The sequence below is a fragment of the Salvia hispanica genome, chromosome 3 (assembly GCF_023119035.1).
Source record: "Salvia hispanica cultivar TCC Black 2014 chromosome 3, UniMelb_Shisp_WGS_1.0, whole genome shotgun sequence".
In the NCBI taxonomy this organism is placed as follows: Eukaryota; Viridiplantae; Streptophyta; class Magnoliopsida; order Lamiales; family Lamiaceae; genus Salvia; species Salvia hispanica.
Genome location: NC_062967.1, coordinates 24628702 through 24651873, shown reverse-complemented (window position 1 = coordinate 24651873; position 23172 = coordinate 24628702). Strand labels below are relative to the sequence as shown.

General features: G+C 37.3%; 5 protein-coding genes across 5 annotated transcripts; 1 reads left to right on the top strand and 4 right to left on the bottom strand.

Moving 5' to 3' along the window:
* Window positions 1-5146: 5146 nt before the first annotated feature.
* Window positions 5147-6216, top strand: LOC125215780 (GATA transcription factor 18-like). The gene is made up of 2 exons (XM_048117323.1): window positions 5147-5603; window positions 5690-6216. Exons 1-2 carry the CDS (start codon window positions 5247-5249, stop codon window positions 5918-5920), a joined length of 588 nt encoding a protein of 195 aa, XP_047973280.1. The 5' UTR covers window positions 5147-5246; the 3' UTR covers window positions 5921-6216.
* A 2620-nt stretch (window positions 6217-8836) lies between these two features.
* On the bottom strand, window positions 8837-9579 carry LOC125214017 (uncharacterized protein Mb0911c). The gene is made up of 3 exons (XM_048114848.1): window positions 9316-9579; window positions 9107-9257; window positions 8837-9029 (listed from the first exon to the last, which is right to left on the bottom strand). The coding sequence occupies exons 1-3, from the start codon at window positions 9438-9440 to the stop codon at window positions 8901-8903; spliced, it is 405 nt and encodes a 134-aa protein (XP_047970805.1). The 5' UTR covers window positions 9441-9579; the 3' UTR covers window positions 8837-8900.
* Window positions 9580-9656: 77 nt separating this feature from the next.
* On the bottom strand, window positions 9657-14780 carry LOC125214016 (succinate dehydrogenase [ubiquinone] flavoprotein subunit 1, mitochondrial). Its single transcript, XM_048114847.1, has 16 exons — window positions 14628-14780; window positions 14246-14413; window positions 13994-14081; window positions 13266-13412; window positions 13044-13184; window positions 12711-12796; window positions 12519-12611; window positions 12336-12399; window positions 12079-12222; window positions 11253-11440; window positions 10999-11173; window positions 10741-10911; window positions 10575-10644; window positions 10359-10479; window positions 10151-10188; window positions 9657-9978 (listed from the first exon to the last, which is right to left on the bottom strand). The coding sequence occupies exons 1-16, from the start codon at window positions 14712-14714 to the stop codon at window positions 9876-9878; spliced, it is 1884 nt and encodes a 627-aa protein (XP_047970804.1). The 5' UTR covers window positions 14715-14780; the 3' UTR covers window positions 9657-9875.
* Window positions 14781-15373: 593 nt separating this feature from the next.
* On the bottom strand, window positions 15374-17430 carry LOC125215529 (probable LRR receptor-like serine/threonine-protein kinase At3g47570). Its single transcript, XM_048116972.1, has 2 exons — window positions 16138-17430; window positions 15374-16051 (listed from the first exon to the last, which is right to left on the bottom strand). The coding sequence occupies exons 1-2, from the start codon at window positions 17084-17086 to the stop codon at window positions 15768-15770; spliced, it is 1233 nt and encodes a 410-aa protein (XP_047972929.1). The 5' UTR covers window positions 17087-17430; the 3' UTR covers window positions 15374-15767.
* On the bottom strand, window positions 17351-19636 carry LOC125209661 (LRR receptor-like serine/threonine-protein kinase FLS2). Its single transcript, XM_048109248.1, has 3 exons — window positions 18724-19636; window positions 18224-18442; window positions 17351-18135 (listed from the first exon to the last, which is right to left on the bottom strand). Exons 1-3 carry the CDS (start codon window positions 19634-19636, stop codon window positions 17351-17353), a joined length of 1917 nt encoding a protein of 638 aa, XP_047965205.1.
* Between the last annotated feature and the right edge of the window lie 3536 nt (window positions 19637-23172).

Below are 23172 nucleotides of genomic sequence, written 5' to 3'. Positions count from 1 at the left end.
AGTCTATTAGTCGGACCATGCTCCCATACATTTTAATCGATTTGCACACATCTTCATGAGTGTGACAACACATACAAACAACATGTGTTATTCCCTTTTGCATGGTTCAGCGTACAAAAACTAGAAACATTATGCCTGTTTTGTACTCTTTCTTTAGTCCTTATATTTCAATTTATTTTGGTAGATTTTGACCAGTTGTTATTCTTGAAAAATCAAAAATAAATTTTCATTCCAAGTCTCCATTTTTATCGCAGATGTCTCACATTTGCATCATTCACCTTTTCTTGGAAAATACTCAATTTCGAGTTTTGCACAAAAGGAATATTAGTGTCCCTGTCCTCATCAGTTTATAACACAGAATAGGAACCTTCGATAAAGAAAATCTCAAAACACGCAAGTTATTGTGAAGTTGTTGAATTTGTCTCCTCAATTCATCGTTCTCTACAACACGTAGATGACGTTGTCGAGAGTCCTCTTCGTCCATGGGTTCCTCTCCATGTCCCCTGCTACAAAAATCACGACCCACACGTCTATGTCTTCGTCCGGTCATTAGTACGTGCTTAACCAGAAAGCTGAAATAATGATGAATCGGCTCTCGAAAACTACCGAGCATATGAAAGAAATGAAACCAATCGACAAAAACTCAAGTTTCTAAATCTTGTTTATTAAATTGTCCAAAAACTACCATTAACAATACAACATATATATGGCAACAAAAATCACACTAATTGGAAACAAAAATATTAACACTTAGATCACCGTGGTCGTGAATACTACTCCTATATAACTATATTATGACAAATTAATAAAGTATTTTACTCCCCAATATAGTTTATTAAAATTATACTCCTTCATTTGGTTTTCCCAATATTAGTTTCCATCTTTGGGTCAAAGATTTGTGCAAGAGTAGAGGAACAAATTGTGTTGCTTTGATGATTGCAGCGTATCCTCTTTCACTTTTTGCACTCCCAGCCCCAGCATTGTCTCTCTCTCTCTCTCCCCCCCCCTCTCTATTTTTCAATAGAATCTCATGATCTTTGTAATTACACTACTATCTCTATCACTAGAGTGATAGACTTGCCTTAACTTTTTATGGAATCAAGAATCATGGACTGGGACAACTAGCTAGCTTCATACATCATCATATCCATCAATTTCAAATAAAGCAATAATGTCATATTCTTCCCAAATTAGCACCCAATTACTATAATTTGAAGGATTTGGTAATATTCCTATGTATGACGAAATTGTTCAAATTAAGCCACGAGATTCTGGGCCACAAATTTTACTCCTCTTGCATTCATTGAATCCTTATACATTAGCTAGTGAGCAAAAGAGACAATTGAATTAAATTATGTTAAATGCTAAAAAAATAATCCCTCGGTCCCATTAGAAATGCAACGTTTTCCTTTTTGGGTTGTCCCATTAAAAATGCAACGTTTCTTAAAATAGAAACATTACTCTCTCTACTTTTTCCTCTCTCTTACTTTATTCTCTCTTCATTAACTCACAAAACAACACTGTATAAAATCTTGTGCCGGAAACCAAATGTTTTATATTTATTGGGACGGAGGGAGTAGTATACTGTATTAATTTGTCAGCGTCAATTTCAATTTGAAGTACTAGCAAGAACACTTCACAACGTATCAATTATTCAATTTTACTATTGCTTATTCGATAAACACATTTTTGCAAGATAAAACCCAAACATTACTTTTTTATGAAATGCAAACTTATAGCACAAGCAAGAGATATACATTTTCTCATCAAAACCTTAAACACAACGATGCATGTGATACCAACAAATGTCAAATAATTTATGATGGAGTCCAATTTTAAGCTAGCAAGATTGCAGCGATACCACTTCATTCTCCTGACACTTAAATAAGTATTCCATTTGTTCCATAAAAATATGTACGGAGTATTCTTTATTTTTTAGTCTGTTCCACAAGAATTTGTATTTTTCCAATTTTAGAAATTATTTTCTCTCTAATGAGATGGAAACGTTTCCCACTAACAATATTTTAATTACTTTTTTCTCTCTATCTCTCTTACTTTATCAATTTTAAATTAAAACTCGTGTCAAACTCAAAGCTAGTTCATATTCTTTGGGAACGGAGAGAATACTAATTCTTTGTATAAAAAATAACAAAAATAAAATAAAAACTTTAGATAATGCATGCAACAGTTAAATAGAGAGAGTGATAGATTATACGATTGGGGTGATGACTGAATAAGTTTGCCGGAGATAAGATAGGCACACAGCATGCCCTATAAACCTATCTCAAAATGATGACGCCTTGATGTTTTGTTTCAGTTCTATAAGAGCATCCGCAATGGTTAATAGGCCAGCCATTCTCTCATCTGCCACGTCAGCAACACTAAAAAAACCACCTGCCACGTCAGATTTAGGCCAGCCATAGGCCAGCCGCAATAAAAACAATTCAAAATATACTACATTTACGGAATTAAAATTACGATTAAAATACGGAATTAAATTTAGACACGTGTACGGGAAAATTCATTAATTGCATTTTAAAAAGTTACATAGATAAAAAAAAAAAAGTACATGCATAATAAAGAAAAAAAACTATCGTCGTGCAGTCCTCCGTGCCCACAACTCTTCAATTATATCCTTTTGGAGTTGAATATGAGCATCCACTTGGCGCATGTTGGCAAATTCCTTGAGTCGGCCGGCTTCATCGAGGGGTACCCCATGTCGTACACTAGGGGTGGCCGTTCCGTGGCTTGGACCGGCTTCATCGTCATCGACCCAACTAGTCGGTTGTACGCCTTCGTCTTCGACGATCATGTTGTGCGGGATAATGCAGGCGTACATTATCTCGGAAACGCATCCGACATCCCACAAACGCGTTGGGCCCTTGATTGCCGCCCATCGAGACCGGAGCACACCAAATGCGCGCTCCACGTCCTTGCGCGCCGACTCCTGTCGTTGCGCAAAGTAGGCCTTCTTTTCATCACTTGTTTGTCGGATCGTCTTCACAAAGACCGGCCACCGAGGGTATATCCCATCCGCCAAGTAGTAGCCCATATCATGCCGGTTGCCGTTGGCCACGAATGAGACGGCTGGACCGACGCCCTGGCACTTCTCGTTGAAGAGGGGAGACGAGTTCAAGACGTTGAGGTCGTTGTTCGACCCGGCTACCCCAAAATAGGCATGCCAGATCCACAGCCGGTAATCAGCTACGGCCTCGAGGATTATCGTGGGGTTCTTTGACTTGTAGCCGGTCGTGTAGGCCCCCTTCCAGGCAGTCGGACAGTTCTTCCACTCCCAATGCATACGGTCTATGCTGCCTAACATCCCGCGGAACCCATGCTTCTCCCCGTGCATCTGCATCAAATTCCGACAATCTTCGGGAGTAGGGCTTTGAAGGTACTGCTCACCGAAAATGCTGATCACGCCCCCACAAAACTCCTTCAGACATTTCAGGGCTGACGACTCACCGATGTGGAGGTACTCATCCCACATGTCTGCCGCGCCTCCGTAGGCCAACTGCCCGATTGCCGCCGTGCACTTTTGGATAGGGGTGTGGCCGGGTCTGCCAGCCGCATCGTGCCTGAAGCGGAAACACATATATTGACGCTCCAATGCCCTAACGATGCGCATAAACAACTCCCTGCGCATTCTGAAACGCCGCCGGAACATGTTGGCGGGAAACCGCGGGTACTCTGCAAAGTAGTCCTCGCATGCCGCTGATGTGCAGCTACGTGATCCCGATCAATCACTGCTCGGTGGTGGACAACTCGTGGAGGGCGAGGTATCGCCTGCTGTTCCACCATACGCATGTACCGCTCCATCCCGCGGTTCATGTAGGCCTCCATAGCCTCAATCATCCTCCGTTCGTACTCCTCAGGATCCCCACCACTACCGCTACCGCTACCACCCGCGTGATCCATCGCTCGATGATGCTCTTGAACAGAAAGTTAGAGAGAGAGAAAACTCGTTAAAACAAGTGGTGCAAATGAAAATGAAACGAAAATCGCGTTTATATATGATTTAAAAAAAAAAAAAAAAAAAAAATCGAAAATCGGCGCTGGCCGATCGGGCCTCCACAATGGCGGCTAGCCGATCGGCTAGCGTTTCGGCCAGCGACGAGCGATCGGCGAGCCCACGCCGATCCGCTCGCCGATTTTGCGCTGGCCGGCTGCAATGGTTCGGCTAGCCGATCGGCCAGCGCGACGAATCGGCTAGCCGGTCGCTAGCCGACCATTGCGGATGCTCTAATGAGCCTCACCAATTCGTACCAAATCATTGTTTTCGAACACTCTCGTCAAAATAACATTCAATTACAAGAATATTTAATACTAGCATATCCATATTTCTTTTAACAAGATCTTGGATTCAATTTATTCTCCTCTGAAATGCATTTTTTTTTTGAAAAATCAAAGTCCTTCGTACTATTTTTCCTATACTTGGTTACTTCAGAGTTAAGAATATAAGCAACTTTTTTTTTACTACTTTTCAAGAATGCTAAGTAGGGAGTATAGTAAAGTTGGGAGAATTTGTTAATTGATGTTTGATGAATTAATAAAATGAGGGTGAATCAAAAAATCTGTTTCCAAGTTGATTAAATAAATGAGGCTTGCAAATCTAGAGAATGAAATTAAATAAATTGAAGGACATAATAGAGCCATAGCAGAATCCAAAAAAACGCATAGTCCCAACATGTTCCGATCGATCACATTAATTAATGAATTTAGGGTCCCAAATCAAGGCGTTTTATTCCCGTGACTCTGATGTGTGGCGGTGGCGGAGGTGGTGGCGGGCGGAGGAGCTAAGGCGGAGACATGGATACCGACATGTATTTGAGAGTGGCGCCTCGTGATCGGCGACGGCAGATCCATGGAAGACTGTTCCCGCTAGTCACGTGGGCTCTTTTGACTGCCCAATGACCAAATATCTATCTCTATAGTCTATACATACATATATATATGAATAATTGCTTCTGCATTATTCTTATTCCAACGTGTAATCTGCACCTCACCCTATTTTTATCTAATTTCACTGCCAGTTTTATTCAATTCACGACAAACCGGATTCTCGCAGGTGCTGACTGGTATTTCCCCATTTTTAATTGCCTTTATATAAAGCAACAGTCGATCTCACCAGCTCTCTATCCTATGTTTATGTTCTTGTTCAAACATTTTATTATTACCCATCCTTTTCAACTCACTATTCCCCTCTCTATAAATTCAAACCCCACATCTCTTTAATTTAATCAACAATGTATCACACCCACACCCACACCCACCACCAAAGTGGCAATTCCTTCCCCATGCTATTCTCCATGTCTAATTCCCACCGAGCATTCGATGAGCCCGACTTGTACTCTCCTTCCGCTCCAGTCGATTGTACCCTCTCCTTAGGCACTCCTTCCACCCGCGTTGATCACCACGACAAGAAGCGCTCCTCCTGCATCTCCAACTTCGGCTGGAACATCCTCCCGTCAAAGCACACGCCGCCGTCCTCCTCCGCCAAGGCCCACCGCGCCTCCGCCGGCGACCCCCTCCTCGCACGCCGCTGCGCTAATTGCGACACCACTTCCACTCCCCTGTGGCGCAACGGCCCCAGAGGCCCCAAGGTATTTCTTTTTTTGCTGCTCAAATATTCGGAGCGTCCTTAATTGAATTTAAAAAAATATAGTAGTAATATGATTAATTATTGCAGTCGTTATGCAATGCGTGTGGCATTCGATACAAGAAGGAGGAGAGAAGGGCGACGGCGGCGGCTGCTACGGGCAATGGAGCTCAGGTGATGAAAGCGCCGTGCTACGGCAGCGAGTACCGGTTCATGGAAGACCAAGGCGCGGTGGATCATTCGGAAAGTGGGGTTCCGTTTATGTCGTGGCGTTTCAACGTCACGGACCGGCCCGGCCTGGTTCATGACTTTACTAGATGAATAATTATGGGATTTTCTAATTTTATTGGAAAACAAATGAATTCCAAATTTTAAGGGGAGAATCGGATTTGATGCCCACGGATAAGTGTGGGTCATCAAATTCTTTTCTTTTCGGATGTTTATTTATTTTATTAATTTTGTTTTTGGGTTTGATACATAGATGGAGTGAAAATGAGTTAATTCTATGTTGTTTGGTTAGATTGCTTTTTCTTTTGTAGCTTTCACTTTTTCAGGTATGGCCCCAGAAATTAATATTAGTATTAGTAGTATCTAAATGAAGACCAACTTTTAGTGTTGCTCTGTTTCATGCACTTTCTTTACTACCACCTGTTATTTTCTGTGTAATTATATGTCTGAACTCGTATCATATAGTTTGTCCTTTCTCTCATATTTCTCACCTGCTCTTATGGCTAATCATCATATCTTATGAATAACAATAGTGTTCTCTAAAATAATAAGACCCCAAAAGAGTATTTTTGGTGTCGGCTTACCAAAAAATTAAAGAACATTCTTACAAAAAATGACTTAAATTTGAAAATAATATGTAGTCATGTTTCAGAATTAAAGTGGACTCTTTTTTGTGTTTGAATGGGAAATCTCATGGGCTAACTTGAATTAATTTAATTTGCAAGTTCTTTAGAGTAATATTAAGGTAAGTTATCAATAATAATCCAGTAGTAACTATTTCAACTTTAAGGCCAGAAGAAAAAATGTTAGACTGAAATGAAGAGTTAAATTCTAATTCTAATCTATTAAACAACATGCAGTCTTAGTCCTTAATTAATAAGGCATGAATGTTCTACAATTTTTAGTTTTTGTGACGATTTCAGTGTACTTTATTTTAGTTTCACTCTATTGTTTCGAATAAAATAAGTTGGAATGCATTTTCATTTTTATTTTACATGGTTAAACTTTAACTTGTTGAATCAATCAATGTTAAATTTTTTTTTGTTCTGTTTGTTACTTCAGCTTTCTTGTCTGATTGCTCCATAGAAATAGGACTTGGCGTGGCCCACTTTTCGTCAGGCCCAAATCAAATTTACGAAGTTATTATGGAATGTCCTTTCGCTATTTTGTCTCATTATGCTTCTTATTTTAAAAATAAATAAATAAATAAATAATAAATGAGAATAATGCAATCAAGAGTTTTGTAGAGCAATGAAAATCTCCATCTCATATGACTTTCACCAATCATACTTGGAGTACTGATATATATGGAAAATCATGTTAAAGGCTCCAGCTGGGGACATATTTTCTTTGGTACTCCCTCCGTTTCGCCATAGTTGAGTCATTTTACCATTTCGGAAAGTTTCTTCATAGTTGAGTCATTTCCTTATTTGGTAACTTTTTCTCTTTCTTACTTTACTCTCTCTTACTTTATTCACTTTATACTTTATTCTCTCTATCTTTTCCTCTCTCTTACTTTTTTATCTATTTATTTAACACACCCAACATCACTTTCTTAAACTCCGTGCCCAAAAGTTCCACCTCAACTATAGTGAAACGGAGGAAATATAAAATAATAAGAGCACTCACAGTAGTTGATGATAGAATCACCGATTGATCGACGGTTCTATGTCAACTATTGCAAACCAACCACCGATTTCACCGCACTCGTCAACGCCCCAACGATAGAATGTGCCGATCGGCACCCAATCATCCACTATTGCACGTCCACAACCCATAAATCCGCCGATCCCTTCTGATTCTTTTTAAAAAGTTCACTTTTTTCACTATATAAATACCTTTTTAAATCTTATTTCTTCTACTAGTTTATTCTATAAATACCCTCTTTTATTTTTATTGTACGGAGTATTAGTTTTTTTTATTTTATAATTTTCTATGTTTTTTTTGCACGTGGAAAATCTGGATAGGTAGCTTGGCAGAATTTAGGGCGCTATATGCTGGGTCTGGAATATAAAATATTCATTGCTAACATGACAGAAGAAAAATGAGTGGACGAATTTATAATCCACCAGTTACAGAAGTTAAAAAGGATTATATTAGGGATCATTGTAAGATAAATTAATTACTACTTTCTATAGCTACATCCTTGTACACACGAGTTGTAACCAAAATTCAAAGGGACCTCATTCTATGAAAGAAATCATTCGTTCCAATAATGAAACAATAAACCTAAAGCTTTCAAATACCAAAGAATAAAAGCCTAAAACTTTTCTCTCTTTCTCAAATATGTTGCCTATACTATTCAAGATTGTATCAGAATCCTTCTAAATTTTTAAGCCAAAATTAACATGTATAAATAGCTGAAAAATAAACCATGTCAGAATCAGATGACAACATAATAGATGATCAAAATACCCAAATGACAGCATGAGTTTATACGACAATTTGCAAACTTCATGCACAATAGTTTTAATCTGTAAGCTGTTTCTTACAAGTTACAATTCTCAAATTTAGTTGAATGGCAAAAAGTGCGATGAAGACGACAATAAGTTAGTGCAAAATTAGAGATGAGTAATAATACATGATTAGGTATATTTAACATCTTAAAATATTAGAATCAACATATTTGAGGTTAAGTATAAAGAAAATTAATAGATCTTAGCAATTGTTAAGAATCAAAAGATTTGAGATTAAGTATAAAGAAAATAGATCTTAGAAATTGTGCTTATGATGTGGAAGTTCACGAACGAGAAGGTTTATTGTTAGTATTTGTGATTGCCCTAAGTTCAACTTGGATGTTGAGTTTTAGACTTTTAGTTAAAATGACAACTTCATTAACTTTTTCTACATTCTTTTGGTTTAATTTTTTCTTCGAAATCAATTTTATAGAAATTAAATTAAATCTAACATCTGCTATTGGTGAGTATATCGTACGTCATTCGAAGAATACCCATACAAATAATATTTCGGAGATTGATGTATGTGGTGATTGGTGGGTAATAAAGAAGATAACAGTAATTAAAGAAATTTATACAACAAAGGAGTCGGATATGATTAACATTTAATGAAGAAATTAGGATGATCGAACGTGGCTTCCCAACCTGACGACGATACCATCAATATCTTTGACGTACCCCACTTTCTGGCCCCACTCTTTCTCCTCCGGCTTCGCCACCGCCTCCGCCCCATTCTCCACCGCTCTCTGCAAACTCAATCACCATCACCGTCACTATCAATATCTATATTCATGATCATTAATTAGATCTAAAATATGTATACCTTAAAGGCGGCATCAACGTCGGCGTAATCAAAGCAAACCTCAACAGAATTCCTCTGGCGGTTCTTGACGCTCCCGGTGAGGTCGTCCGTCTCATGCTGCTTTGCCGGCGTGAATGCTATCGTGGTCGTCCCAGTCTCAAGTTCCCCCCATCTACACGATTTGGCAATTATAATAAATTATATAGAGAGAGCATTTGATGATCACTCACCGGTGAGAAGCGTCTAGGCGGCGGACGTTGTAGCCGAAGGCCTTGCCGTAGAATTCGACAGATTTGGCCACATCTTTCACGTACACAACCGTGTATGCAAACGCAGGCTGCAGGTTTGATGCCATTCCTCTCTCTCGTGGTGTAATTAAATGTTATCGATCGGTGAAGAAGCGTAGATTAATATTACTAATTCTAATACGTGGAGACTGGATACAATACACGTGTACACCATACAGCTTACAAGCTGCGCCACGTCTCCCGAATTTACACACCATACCTAAATTGCTATTTTTATTTGTGTCATGCATGTATGCAATTCTCGAAGCTAATTACTACTAGTATTGAAAACTCCTCACAAACACAACTTCTAATTTGACGTTGAGAAATCAAAATATGTTCCAGATACAACTTACAAGAGCTGCTCAGGATTTTCTTAACAAAATAACCAGCACCATAGACCTACTTTTGACAAAATTCTTGCCATTTTATTGATTATTGCAAAAGCTTAACCTTAGCTAACAAATCTAATTCCCAATATTTCTAACAAATGAGCAACCACACTAGTACACTCGAGCTTTAGGAGGGAATGTTTCAATTTCATCATCAAGTGTATTCATATGAACTGGCCTGTAATCAAGTCGAACCTTCTCATTTTCCCAGTATCTGCACACCACATACAGACACAGTGTTACAGCAATGTAGAAAAGACTGTTTGGCAAAAGCAGCTTGCACGTCAGAAAATATCACAACAAATAAAGAATGTTTTCAGTGAGATTATAGTATTATTAGATTCCACCATCTCTTAATCCAGACAATAGATGGACGGAAAGCTTACCCTAATGTATGTCTCATCCACTTCTCATCATCTCTTTTCTGCAATGGGAACCATTGGAATAGTTTAGCAGAAAGATGAAATAAGAGTAGATAATATCCTCAACCAGAAAGGCATGGAATAAGGCAGGCTCAATCAACCAAGCTAACGAATGCAACATTATTCTTGTAGTGAAAGAATCCAAGTAAACATTTCAACCAAGGAAACTCACCGTAAAATCTTCCCTTGCATGAGCTCCTCTGCTTTCTTTCCTCGCCTCAGCAGAGTGCATGGTTATACATGCGTTGATCAGAAGATTCTCCAACTCAATAGTCTCAATCAAGTCGGAGTTCCTAAAAGTGCAGAAATAATAATACTTATCAACCAAAAGAGGGAAAAAAGAGCGAATAAACCATGCTAGAATAGGTGTTTTAGAGAAAGAAAATACCATATTAAGCTTCTGTCCTTCAATTTCACATCATGAAAACTTTCCCAGGTTTTATCAATCAGCTGACAGCCTAAGAGTTACAGAAATGGCTTGAATATTTGATGGCATGAAATACTACAGTACTAGTAAAATACTAAAATCAGGAAAGCTCGGTTCTGTCGCATACCTTCCTCCAATGTTTCTTGAGTCCGAAACACAGCAGCATTGTTTTGCATTACCCGTTGCATGTTCAACCGGATATTTGAGGTGGGAAGGGTACCATTTGAGTTACGTAGCTTGTCCAGCCATGAAAGTGTCTTCTCCCCAGCATCCTTTTCCAGTGGTCTTTGTTTCTCTCCTGTGACATTAGAATTGCATGTGTCAGAAAATAAAATATCATGGATCATATGGTGCCCAATTCCCATTTCAAGAAAGTTTTTGTCACCTGGCTTCTGGATCTCTGCAACCCTATTTGCACAAGCCCGACCAAAGACAACAATGTCAAGGAGTGAATTGGCTCCAAGACGATTGGCACCATGAACAGATGCACAGGCAGCTTCCCCAGCAGCAAATAAACCGGGAATAACAGTATCAGGATCATTCCCTTTGCTGGTAACCACCTTAACAACAACAGATATCAGTGGTAGAGAAATCAATATTATTCATGATATCAATTCAATGTTATGCCGCCAATTCTACCTCTCCATGGTAATTTGTTGGAATACCACCCATGTTATAATGGACAGTTGGTAACACAGGGATTGGCTCTTTTGTGACATCTACGCCAGCAAAAATGGCTGCAGTTTCAGAAATACCAGGAAGTCTCTCCTTCAAAACCTCCGGAGGTAAATGATTCAGGTGAAGGTAGATATGATCTTTCAAAGGTCCTGAAGAAAACAGAAGTTTTGCAAGAGTATTAAGGTCATATTCTTCATATATACATTTTCATACATTTCCAATGACAACCAACATTGCTTCAAAGCATCAGTACTTCTGAACTGTCAAGCAAACATTTCATACTTCATACAGTTCTAGGAAAAGCATAGAGCATGGTGTGGATCTTCTGGCAGCGATACCTAAAATCAAAATGTGTCTTCTCTACACCACCAATACCATTAGTTCATAAAATACCAGGGTAACTGATTACTTAAAATCCACAGCTCAGAAAGTAGGCTCTCGTGTCGCAGCAGTATATGCAGCAGAAGAGCCTACATTTACAGATAAAGCCTTTAAGTATACATACTAGGACTGGCCTTAAAAAGACAAGCAATTTTAATGGAAACATTCTGTCAACAAAGGTTTACTGATATTAACCATAAAGAAACAGTAAGAAGTGTGAAATCTAAGGTCTTTGCTTTAGGGCTTTCTAACATAAAATGAGAAGAGATAGCACATCTTGCCGTTCTCACATAGATTTGAAACATTGATAAGCAACATCAGATAGTATTTGGCGATAAACATGGAAACAAACAGATAATTTTATTTGAAGTTAAAATAAACATGTCAGTCCTTTAAGATTACATACCAACGCCGCGACCTTCCCGAATCTCCATAGTCATTGATCTAGATACTACATCTCTAGATGCGAGATCCTTAGCCGTAGGGGCATACCGTTCCATAAATCTTTCACCTTCACTGTTTCTAAGAATACCACCTTCACCTCGGGAACCTAGCAGTGGTGTATCAGGAGAATAATGTTAATAAACATAACAAGCTCAATCAAGAGAAACAAAATAAATATGAAATGTAAAGGGGCAAAAGAAAGAACTTAAATAGATAAACCTTCAGTGATGAGACACCCGGCACCATATATGCCTGTGGGATGAAATTGAACAAATTCAAGGTCCTGTTAGCAGAAATCAAACATCATTAGTCAGAGAAAATTCTCCCAACCATAACATAACGTTGGACCCTCACAAAACTCCCTCAATCCAACAATGTGGCAGTAAATAACATTAAGCAAACCTCAAGTGGTAATCCTGCACGTGCAACCATAGCATTACCATCTCCAGTGCAAGTGTGAGCAGATGTAGCGGAAAAGTATGCTCTACCATAACCCTGAGAGATACAAGAAATCAATTTTCATGAGTTCATCAGGTGCAGCCACGAATATAAGAAATTCTGTGAACCTAATGCATTCGAAGATATTTTTTTTACCCCAGTAGCAAGAATTGTTGAGGCAGCACGGAAACGATGTAAGGTTCCATCCTCCATATTCAATGCAATTACACCCTGGCAGCTACCTGGTAGCATCCAGGAGAAACAATTTGACGTTCTATCGATATATGCATGCTTTTCAATATGAACGGTGACATAAGACTGTCCATTGACTCAGAAATATATGGAGCAATTAAATGAGGATCTCCAGTGCCCCAAGAAACAAGAAAATAGTAGACATATCCAGTACTCATCTCAGGAGCATTCAAGGATACAGTTAAATGCATGGAAATGATAAATGAAGAGAGACTAAGAAACATTGTCAAAACATACCATCGTTGCCCATCAGCAAATCAAGAGCAAAATATTCCACAAAGAACTGAGTATTGTGTTTCATAGCCTGCCCGTACAGTGTGTGCAACAAAGCATGTCCAGTTCGGTCAGCTGCACAAGCACAACGGTATGCTTGCCCACCTATAAAAAATAAGATATCACTTATTTATATATTCCATCTAAAAATAGGGAACTGTACTTCTGCTGAAAGTTACATTATACCTTTTCCGAAATTCAAGCTTTGGCCACCAAATGCACGCTGATATATCTTCCCATCTTCTGTCCGGGAGAATGGCAGCCCATAATTCTCAAGTTCAATAACTGCTTTTGGTGCTTCCCTACACATGTACTGAATGGCATCCTGATCCCCTAGGGTAAATACAACACCCATCACATAGATTATTAAAGTGACAGAACATTTTAATCACTCGGGATGGATGCCGTATAAATTAATCCCAGATTTACAGTTCACCATCTCAAGAGTTTGGTTAACTACTCAAGTATAGCATTTAGTGTAGAAACAGCATCAAATCCATTTCACAAGGTACTGACAAAATATATGGTAAGAATAAAACATATACACAAGAAAGTAAAACATCCTTGAGAGAATATGTTAGACAACAATCTGCCGTTTCACTATTGTACAGTATTAATCTCGAATTATATAGCAGCTGTGCAAGTTGGATGTACAAAAGAAAAGCACATAAAGAGGTCTATGATGCCAAGTTCAGCTCAGAAGCCAGGAAGACCTTTCAAGTTGAAAAAATATTTTGATGTAATCCTATTAAAAGATACAATCTTTACATGTCTAAGACCAAGCATGTATTACAAATTTCAATTCATCCAAGAAAGAGCACAATAGAAGTCCTTTCCGAAGATAATGACCAAACTAGAGCTTTCAATTAAACAAAGAAAACTTCATGTTAGGGATAATCCAGGGACCAACATACCAAGCCAATCACTTCCCTTCACTGTGTCATACATGTGCCATCTCCAATCGTCTTCTGTCATATTTCCTAATGCAGCATTTATTCCACCCTGAAAAAAAAATGTGTAGAGATAGATGTTAGAGGCACAAACAAATTCTCATAGCCAATATACAATAAAATTCAAGAAGAACGTTAAATCATACTCAAATTTATCAAAAAAAGAATAGCCAAGAAGAGAAGGGCCAAACAAATAGCTTGAAAGTGTTGCATTACCTGAGCTGCAACGGTATGGGAGCGAGTAGGGAACAGCTTGGTAATGCAAGCAGTGTTGAATCCATGCTCCGATAGCCCAATCGCAGCCCTCAGCCCCGCACCTCCTGCCCCGACCACCACCGCATCGTAGGTGTGATCCACAACAGTGTATGAAGGCGCTGCTCCACTCTGGTAGAAATCAAAGTATAAAGAGAAAAGGATGAAATAGAGGTGCCAAATTTAGCTAAGGCGAGAACGGGGGATAAGCTAAGATAAACATATTTATCAGCTAAATTCAAACCCCTAGCTAATTCATCGAGAATAAAACCAAATCCAGCAATAAGAGAATGACCAGAAAAGGATGAAGCAAATGAATTGAAGAAGAGAGAGCAATGAAGCGTACGGATGTTGAGAATAGACGACCAACGGAATCGGCGGCGGTGGATTTAGAGGAAGGAATGCGGATGCCACGGGAAACGCACCGCCACATCTCGGCTTGATATCGAATACGAAAATGAATGCTAATCTAGTGCGTTTTGTTTATGTATTGTTGGATGCTGCTACAGAAGCTAGAGTTGTTTCTTGGGAGTGCTAAACGACTGCCAAAATACTACTATGCCCTTTTCCAGTGTGTAAATTACCTTACATAATAAATGTACCTACCAAGAATGTCACTTCAGAATTTTTATTCAAATTAAAATTTTATGAAAACTAATGAATTTGTACACCTTAAACTTTCATATCTGAATTTAACTAACGACTCATGAAATCTTCCAATATATTGAACCTTATGCAACCATATTCTTTCTATTTTTTTTTTTACAATTAATTATGTGAGTTAATACAATGCAATTTAGTTGAGCCGCACATAATGCAAGGGTTAGCACTAGTGATTAAAAAACTATCAACAAACTATATCTTTTGATATTGTTTCAAAGTTCAAACTTGTGTAGCCAACCAGCATTGATGGAGCATTTTTGGTGAAATCTTGCATTTGTGTAATACGTTTTTATGTTTTCTTAACGAGATTAAGATGTTCAATTATAAGAAGTAGATAACTAACTCCATATTATGCAACTTTGGCCTCTATGACAGTGTCTTAATGCATCGAACAACTTCGCGATACTTATTTATAGCTTGTGGTTTAACTTCAGGTGAAATGCTAACTATTAGCTTTACATAACATCTCAAGAAAGCATGATCTATACATGGATCTCAAATTCCTTAATAAGCCATCCAGACAATTTTACAAAACTCACACTATGAGCTCAAAATTCTCTATAATCCAACATAAAAACACACAATTACCATTCATTAAAAAAAAACACAAGTTCATGTATAAAACATAGCTAGCAACAAGGCAAGGCTCAAATCAAATGTGTAATGTCATCATCTAGGAATTGTCGTAGCTTCCCTGAATTTGCTTCATCGAATCAATCTTACTTTGGTTGGTCGCACTGCAAAAATCTACGTTTGATTTTCTGCAGCTCCGGATGTGCCTCTTTCATGCTGATTCCATCCCCTGCAGAATCAGCAGAGCATTTCAAAGCCAATTCAAGTATGGATGATACACATCGCACAATCTTGTCAATATGTACTTCCATTGCACAATCTTGTCAATATGTACTTCCTTAAAGTTCATCACTAACTTAACATCTATCACTTCATCCGGAGTCTCTCCAATTGAGACTTCTACCCATCTCTTTAAGCTCAAATCTTCTCCAAACATATCATCACTTGGCCTTTTTCGGGTAAAAGTTTCCATCAACATCACACCGTAGCTATACACATCACACCTTGTCGAAACCAGCCCTTCCAAACCGTACTCTGAAACAACAAAAATCATGATATACATCAAGCAAATATATGTACTTTGAAACCAAGATATAATCATTATATATTTATACATTCACCTGGAGCAATGTAACCTAATGTTGCTAGGGTGTTGGTTAACACCACACTATCTCCATTTCCTAGCAACTTTGCTATCCCAAAATCGCTTACGTGAGCAACCATGTTTTCATCTAATAATATATTACTTGGCTTCAAATCGCTGTGAACAATAGGTGTCGAATAACCATAGTGAAGATACTCCAAAGCAGATGCAACATCAATCATTATATCGATTCTCTCTATTAGATTCAAGCAATAGTCATGGGAATATAACCATTTATCAAGGTTCCCCTTGGGCATATATTCAAGTACTAATGCCTTGAACTGTTCATTTGAACAACAACTTATGACGCTGGTAAGGCACCTGTGTCGAATGCTACGAAGTATCTCACATTCGACTTCAAACCTCCTTGAAATACCTTCTACTTGAAGATTAAAAACCTTAGCAGCCACAATCTTCCCATTGTTAAGAATTCCTTTGTAAACAGAGCAAGAACTCCCAGTTCCAAACAGATTTCTCTCATTGAATTGCTCAGTTGCTTGCACAAGTTCATAATAAGATATTCTTTCAGGCACAATAGATGTCAACTCATTAACTTCTCTACATGTACTATCCTTCCTTTTGCATCTGACAATGATAAAAGCCAGAAAAGCAATTGAAATGAAAGCCACAACTCCAAGAGCAACAAATGAAACTCGTTTCACCTTGTTCCACCTTGATCTGTGATTAGAAACAACAAGGCAAGTCGAGACATGGAACCTCGGAATCCCACACAATGCCACATTGCCTATAAAAGAATCCATAGTGAAGTTTTTGAAAGAACCACCACTAGGAATTTCTCCACTCAAAACATTGAAAGAGACATTGAAGTAGTTGAGGTATTGAAGTGCTTCAAATGACTTCGGAATCGAACCAGATAGATTGTTGTGGGACAAGTCAAGAGTCACCAAACTGAGCATGCTTCCCATTGAAACTGGAATAGGACCTTCCAGTCTGTTATTTGCCAAAGATAGATTCGCCAAACTCTGCAATTTTCCAATAGTGCTGGGAATAGACCCTGAACTGATTCATCGATAGATCTATAGAGATTGCGACTCCGAAGTTACTTATCTCTTGAGGTAGAAAACCAGTCAATGAATTTGAGGACAAGTCAAGATTCAACAAATCTTTTAGGCCAGATAAGCTTGCAGGTATGCTTGAATTCAACATGTTAGAGCTGAGAATAATATGTCTTAAAGAAGACAGGTTTCCAAACACTCAGGAATCGGACCTGAAAATTGATTTCGGCTAATATCTATATAAATGAGGTTGTATGAATCACATATAGCCTCTGGAAAGGGGCCTTGCAAGATGTTAGCACCAAGATATAGCCCTTGAAGGTCATGCAAGTATTTGATAGAGAATGGAATATTACCAGATAACTCATTGTCCTGTAAATCCAAGGTGACCAAGCTTCTTAAATAGCCTATTTGAACAGGAATGCTGCCATTTAATTTACTACTTCCGACGGAGAAAAGTTGGAGCGAGGAAGTTAAATTTCCGACAGAAGGGGGAATGGCGCCGTATAGGGGATTAATACCAACAGACAAATGAGTTAAAGACCTGCAATTTGACAAGGATGCAATGAAGCCCAAGTTTGAAGAGGAGGGTGCATTTGTAAGATTGTTGTTGTACAATTCAAGGCGTTGGAGATTTCTAAGGTTGCCGAGATCAGTAGGTATACAACCACTCAGTTTGTTTTCAGCCAATGTGATGATCCTGAGATGAGAACAGTTATAGATGGAGTTTGGTATGGGTCCAGTGATGGAATTTGCGCCAAGATAAAGTCGTCCAAGATTGGGAGAGGCGCGACATAAATAGGTTGGAAGAACTCCAAACAGATCATTGAATGCAAGTGAAAGAGTATGCAGAGTTGAAATGTTGAAGAGCTCATGTGGAAGCGAACCACTGAAGCTGTTTATACTTAATCTCAATAGCTGCAGTTGGTAAAGTTGGCCAAATTCAGTGGGAATAACCCCTACAAAAGATTTGATAAATTATACTCCATGGGAATTCCACTAAACAATCATCCCTTAGCTTCATACAGCTTAAAAAGGTCTTGTTACCTGTCATGCGGTTTTCAGTGAGGTCGAACCAGGTCACCTTTGTAAGATTCCCGACATCCCTTGAAACATTCCCTGTGAACCTGTTGCTCCATAGTCTTATGCCTTGCAAAGAAGACATATTCATGAACATATTTAAAGGAAATGACCCCCCAATCTGATTGAGTTCAGCAGCAAAAACACCCAGCTTCTGAAGATTGCCAATCTCATGTGGTACTGTACCTATCAAACATTTATAATTATTGGACCAATTAAATGCTATAAGAGATGCAGTTCCATCTCCAAATTCACATGGTGCTTGAACTTCAAGTGATTTGCACGGTACTTGAAATTCTCACAGTGCTTAAAGATTTGGCCATCTCACATGGTTTAAAAGGCGAACTTGTCATTTTATTGTTATTTGGGTATTTGCTTATAAGTTCATTCAAGAATATCAAATATCAACTTAGCGCATTTTCATCACTATTGAACCAACTTAACACGATAAGAACACGAATCCATACCTGTTAGACGGTTACTGCCAAGAGCTAAGCTCTTAAGAGATGCTAAGTAGCCGATTTCTGCAGGTATGCTCCCACTAAAAGAGTTCTCGGTGAGGGTTAATTGCTGCAGTTGTGAACATTGGGATAGATTTGTCGGAATCCCGCCACTCAGCTGATTCCCAGGAAGATAAAGCCACCAGAGAAATGGAAGTTTACTGCACGTGTCTGTTGGAAGACTTCCAATAAGCTCATTGTCTGCCAAGCTTATAATCTCTAGATTCGATATGTTGAAAATCTCTGACGGTATAGAACCGGAGAGATAATTCAATTCGATCTCCAGCCTTCGTAAACTTTGAAGTTTCCCCAGCTCTTTTGGAATCTCTCCACTCAAAGAGTTGGAAGTTAAGTCAAGAAACTGCAGGGCTGTGAGGTTTGAGAGAGATTTTGGGATGGAACCTACGAAGCTGTTGTTGCGTAGATTCAAGTTTTCAAGCTTTGGTAGATGGCCAAAGAGAGGAGGAATTTCTCCAGTGAAGTTGTTAAGCCGGAGAGAGATGAATTTCAACCGGTGAAGGGAAGACAGCTCAGGAGGGAGCAAACCAGTGAAGAAGTTGCTGGTGAGGTCGAGGGAGACGAGGAAGGATAACTGTCCAAGCTGTGGCGGAATGCTGCCAGAGAGGCTCATGCCGGACAGATTCAACGCGGCTACTCTGTGGTGGCGAGAGCTGCAAGTGATGCCGATCCAGCTGCATACGGAGCTCGAAACGTTCCAGTTTGTTGCAAGCATACGAGAAGGGTCGGATGTGATGTGTTGCTTCAGTGAAAAAAGCACAGTTTGATCAGTAGCAAGGTTCGTTTTGGCTAAACAAGGGACTTGTAAGGTTATGCTGATCAGGAATGCATATGCAAGAATGTTGTACATCTTTTTCTCCATGGCTACAAGCTGGAAGCTGTGATTGTAGTATAACTATAATTATATACACTACACACATAAATCTTATGAGGCTTTCTTGATGCCTCTGTGTATGTTTATTTTCTTTGATTGCAAGTCTTCGTTAGACGTGAATGAAGGTTTGGATTATTGTGCAGAAAATTGACAAGTCTGAGTCTTTGCAAGTGGAAAATTAAGCTATCAATTACTCCACTATGAAGAAAATTCAAAAGAGAAAAAGGAACAAAAGAAAATTTTATAGGTCTTGTTGTCAAGTTAAGTAGGCTTCTCAAATATATGCGATGGTCTAAATATATTCTGCTAAATACCTTATCTTTCATTTTCGCACGTAAATGGTACCTGATTTTTATTTTATATTGTTTTTGGTACGGATACAATTTTCTTTCCAAAATTCCCTTTAAACAAATATATTTTTCCATTTATATCATAAAGGCTATTTTAGACATACATAAAATTAGTACCAAAAGTGATATTATAATATCTTCTCTCATTCTCCTCACTCTTTATACTATTATTATTAATCAATATTAATATTATTATTTTGATGTTATAAATTAATAATTAATTTATTTTTAATATCATTCAAATATACTTAAATATAATTATAGTTATAATTACATTTAATTATTATATTATTGTTATAATACTGAAAATTGCTAGTAATTAATAAATAATTGTAGTATAATTATATAAATTATGAATCACATAATATTATGTAGTAATAATAATAATAATTTAACATTAAATTATTATTGAATCACATAATATTTTGTAGTAATAATAATAATAATAATAATAATAATAATAATAATAATAATAATTAATTATTATTATTATTATTATTATTATTATTATTTTATATTAAATTAGTAATCAATCAATATAGCCTTAATAAAAATTTAACATTGTGAATTGTAGTCATAATGATATAAAAAGTTGAATATTTTTAGTTAGGTGTTAATTTAATAAAATATTCAATTGATTTAATTAATTTATATAATTAATTTAATTAGGTATTTTATTTTTCATTTATATTATTAATGCAATTAGATGAAGAGAAAAGAAAAAAGAAGAAACATAAACTACGGAGAAAAAAGAAAAAAGAAAGGAAGATAAAATACTAAAAAGAAAGAAGAAAAAGAGAAATAAGAAAGGAAGAAAAAATAATCACATATTTGGTAGTACTATTTAAATGAAATTTCCAAAAATATCCTCCATGAAAAAAAAATCACATGTTTGGTATCTAGGGTTATTTTTATCACAGTATACTAAAAACGATATAAAATAAAGATCACAGTGTACCATGTAGTTCACTCTAAAAAAAATTGATCTGATAAAATATTTGATCGATTAATCCAAAATCTGAGTAGGGTTGATGTGTGGATTGATACGAGCCGACCGAATAGTCCATTATATTTAAAGGCTTAAGGTTGATATTTTATGATCCAATATTACAATTTAAAAGAGCTGCAAAGTCTGAAGTCAAGAATCCCACTTTTGCTGTAGTTATTTTGAGTCTCTCCCGTGCGGATTCATTACTCGTGCAAATTCTCAATGACTCAAATGGGTCAGAACCAGAGGCATCCAATATTCCCAGCAACAGGTAAGGCAAGTGTATTCTAATAATGGATGTTGCGGCCTTGAGCTTTCTAGGATGCAACTGAAAACCGCGTTTGACTGTGGGCAAAGATTTTCAAATGCTTCGTTATATTGGAAGATGCTCAAATATGCAGGAAACTCTACACCCACAGCTTCAAACACAACCTCATATGTAACAACACATTGTATAGTTATGAATCTCCAGTGGTTTGCTAATTTTTTAAGATATAATCGTACTAGCTGGAAACAGCTCCCATCAATTTAGGACTGAAACACAAAACCTTTCAAACAAAGATGTTGGGAAAATGAAAAGCAGCAGGCCTGGTATATTGGTATGGAGAGGGCTATGTTCTTAGAGTATAAAATTAGGACCAAAAAGCGCAAATGAAATGAAATAGACATGGCTAATTCATGATTATTTTCTCTTAAAATTTTCTTAACCCAAAGCTTTTGTTGAGACCTTGAGGAACTCAAGAAAAGTTTTTAGCCCATGATATATCTGGGAATAAACCCAAATGGAGTTCTACTCAAATATATTGAGCATAGTTGTATATTAACTTCACCTGCCACTAGACCTATATCTGAATATCAGCATTATACCCCAAAATGGGCTCTGAAATTCTAAATTTTATTTTCTTTAAAAATTGACTTCATGTCCAGAGAATAAATTTTTCCAGGTGAGAGAAAAATAAGTAGCTTAACCACTTCACATGAGAATATAATATTGTTCTTTCCTATCTGTATAGTTCAACTAAATCAGTTTATATAGCATGTCAACTCATTATCTCCATCAAATTTGAGAAGCGAAGATGAAAATAATTCACAAAAAATAGGAAAAAGGAACAATGCTAAAAAAGTATCACGCATTTTACCATGTAGGGGACCTTCTAACAACCCTGCTGATATTGATGGATCTCAGGAACCCTTGACAATGAGCGGCCCTCTTTATCTTAGTTTGATCAAATTTGAGAAACTCTAAATTTGGAGTTCCTTGCAACCCAATAAAGAAGCCATCAATGTTGTCACTATAATCTCCAAAATGTCAGCTCACGTACTTATCTACAGGCCAAAACTAAATCATACTAGATCCTCTGTAAAAGAAGATATGGTTGCTTCTCTAGAGAAAATGTAGATTGTGTTTTTCCTTTTGATGCTATTCAAGTAATGTAAGTTTGTACATGCACTCTAATAATGTTTTAAATTTAGAGTGTATAGATGTGCAAACACATATTTTTACTATTTTTGGCAAGTGGATATCAAATTCCACTAATATAAAATGAATATATAAAATTCAGACTCATATTAGTATTAACTTTTTCTACCAATTTATTTTACAAATTCAAATAATTTCTTAAAACTCAGTCGATAAAAAATATTTATCGACGAACGGAGCGATATTATCAAAAGGTTTTAAACATAGATATATGTTGTATGATAACATAATAGTCTAGAATAAAGTGATACTCAATTGGCATAACTGTGATACTCAATTGGCATAACTTTCCCCTCTAATTAATAAGTGGGATAAGTCGGAAATTCGAATAATTCAATCATGTAAATGTGGTGGGGGTAAATTGTCACCCGAATATAGATTAATATCTTGTGCACGTATATGTACTCCCTTAGTCCGTCATTAAATGGCTCATTTTTTTTCCTCCGTCCACTAATAAATATCTCATTTAACTTTTATAACTTTTACTATTTTTAGTAAATGACCACACAATTCACCCATATTTTATTATAAAATTAATATATAAAGGTAAGACCCACAATTTACTAACTTTACTTTCAACTTTAATTTATAAAGTCAAACAATTTCTTAAAATTCGAGCCGATCAAAATTGACACATTTAATCATGGACAGGAGGAATACCACATTTATTATGTGATGCTTGAAGCTGAAAACGACATCGCTTAGC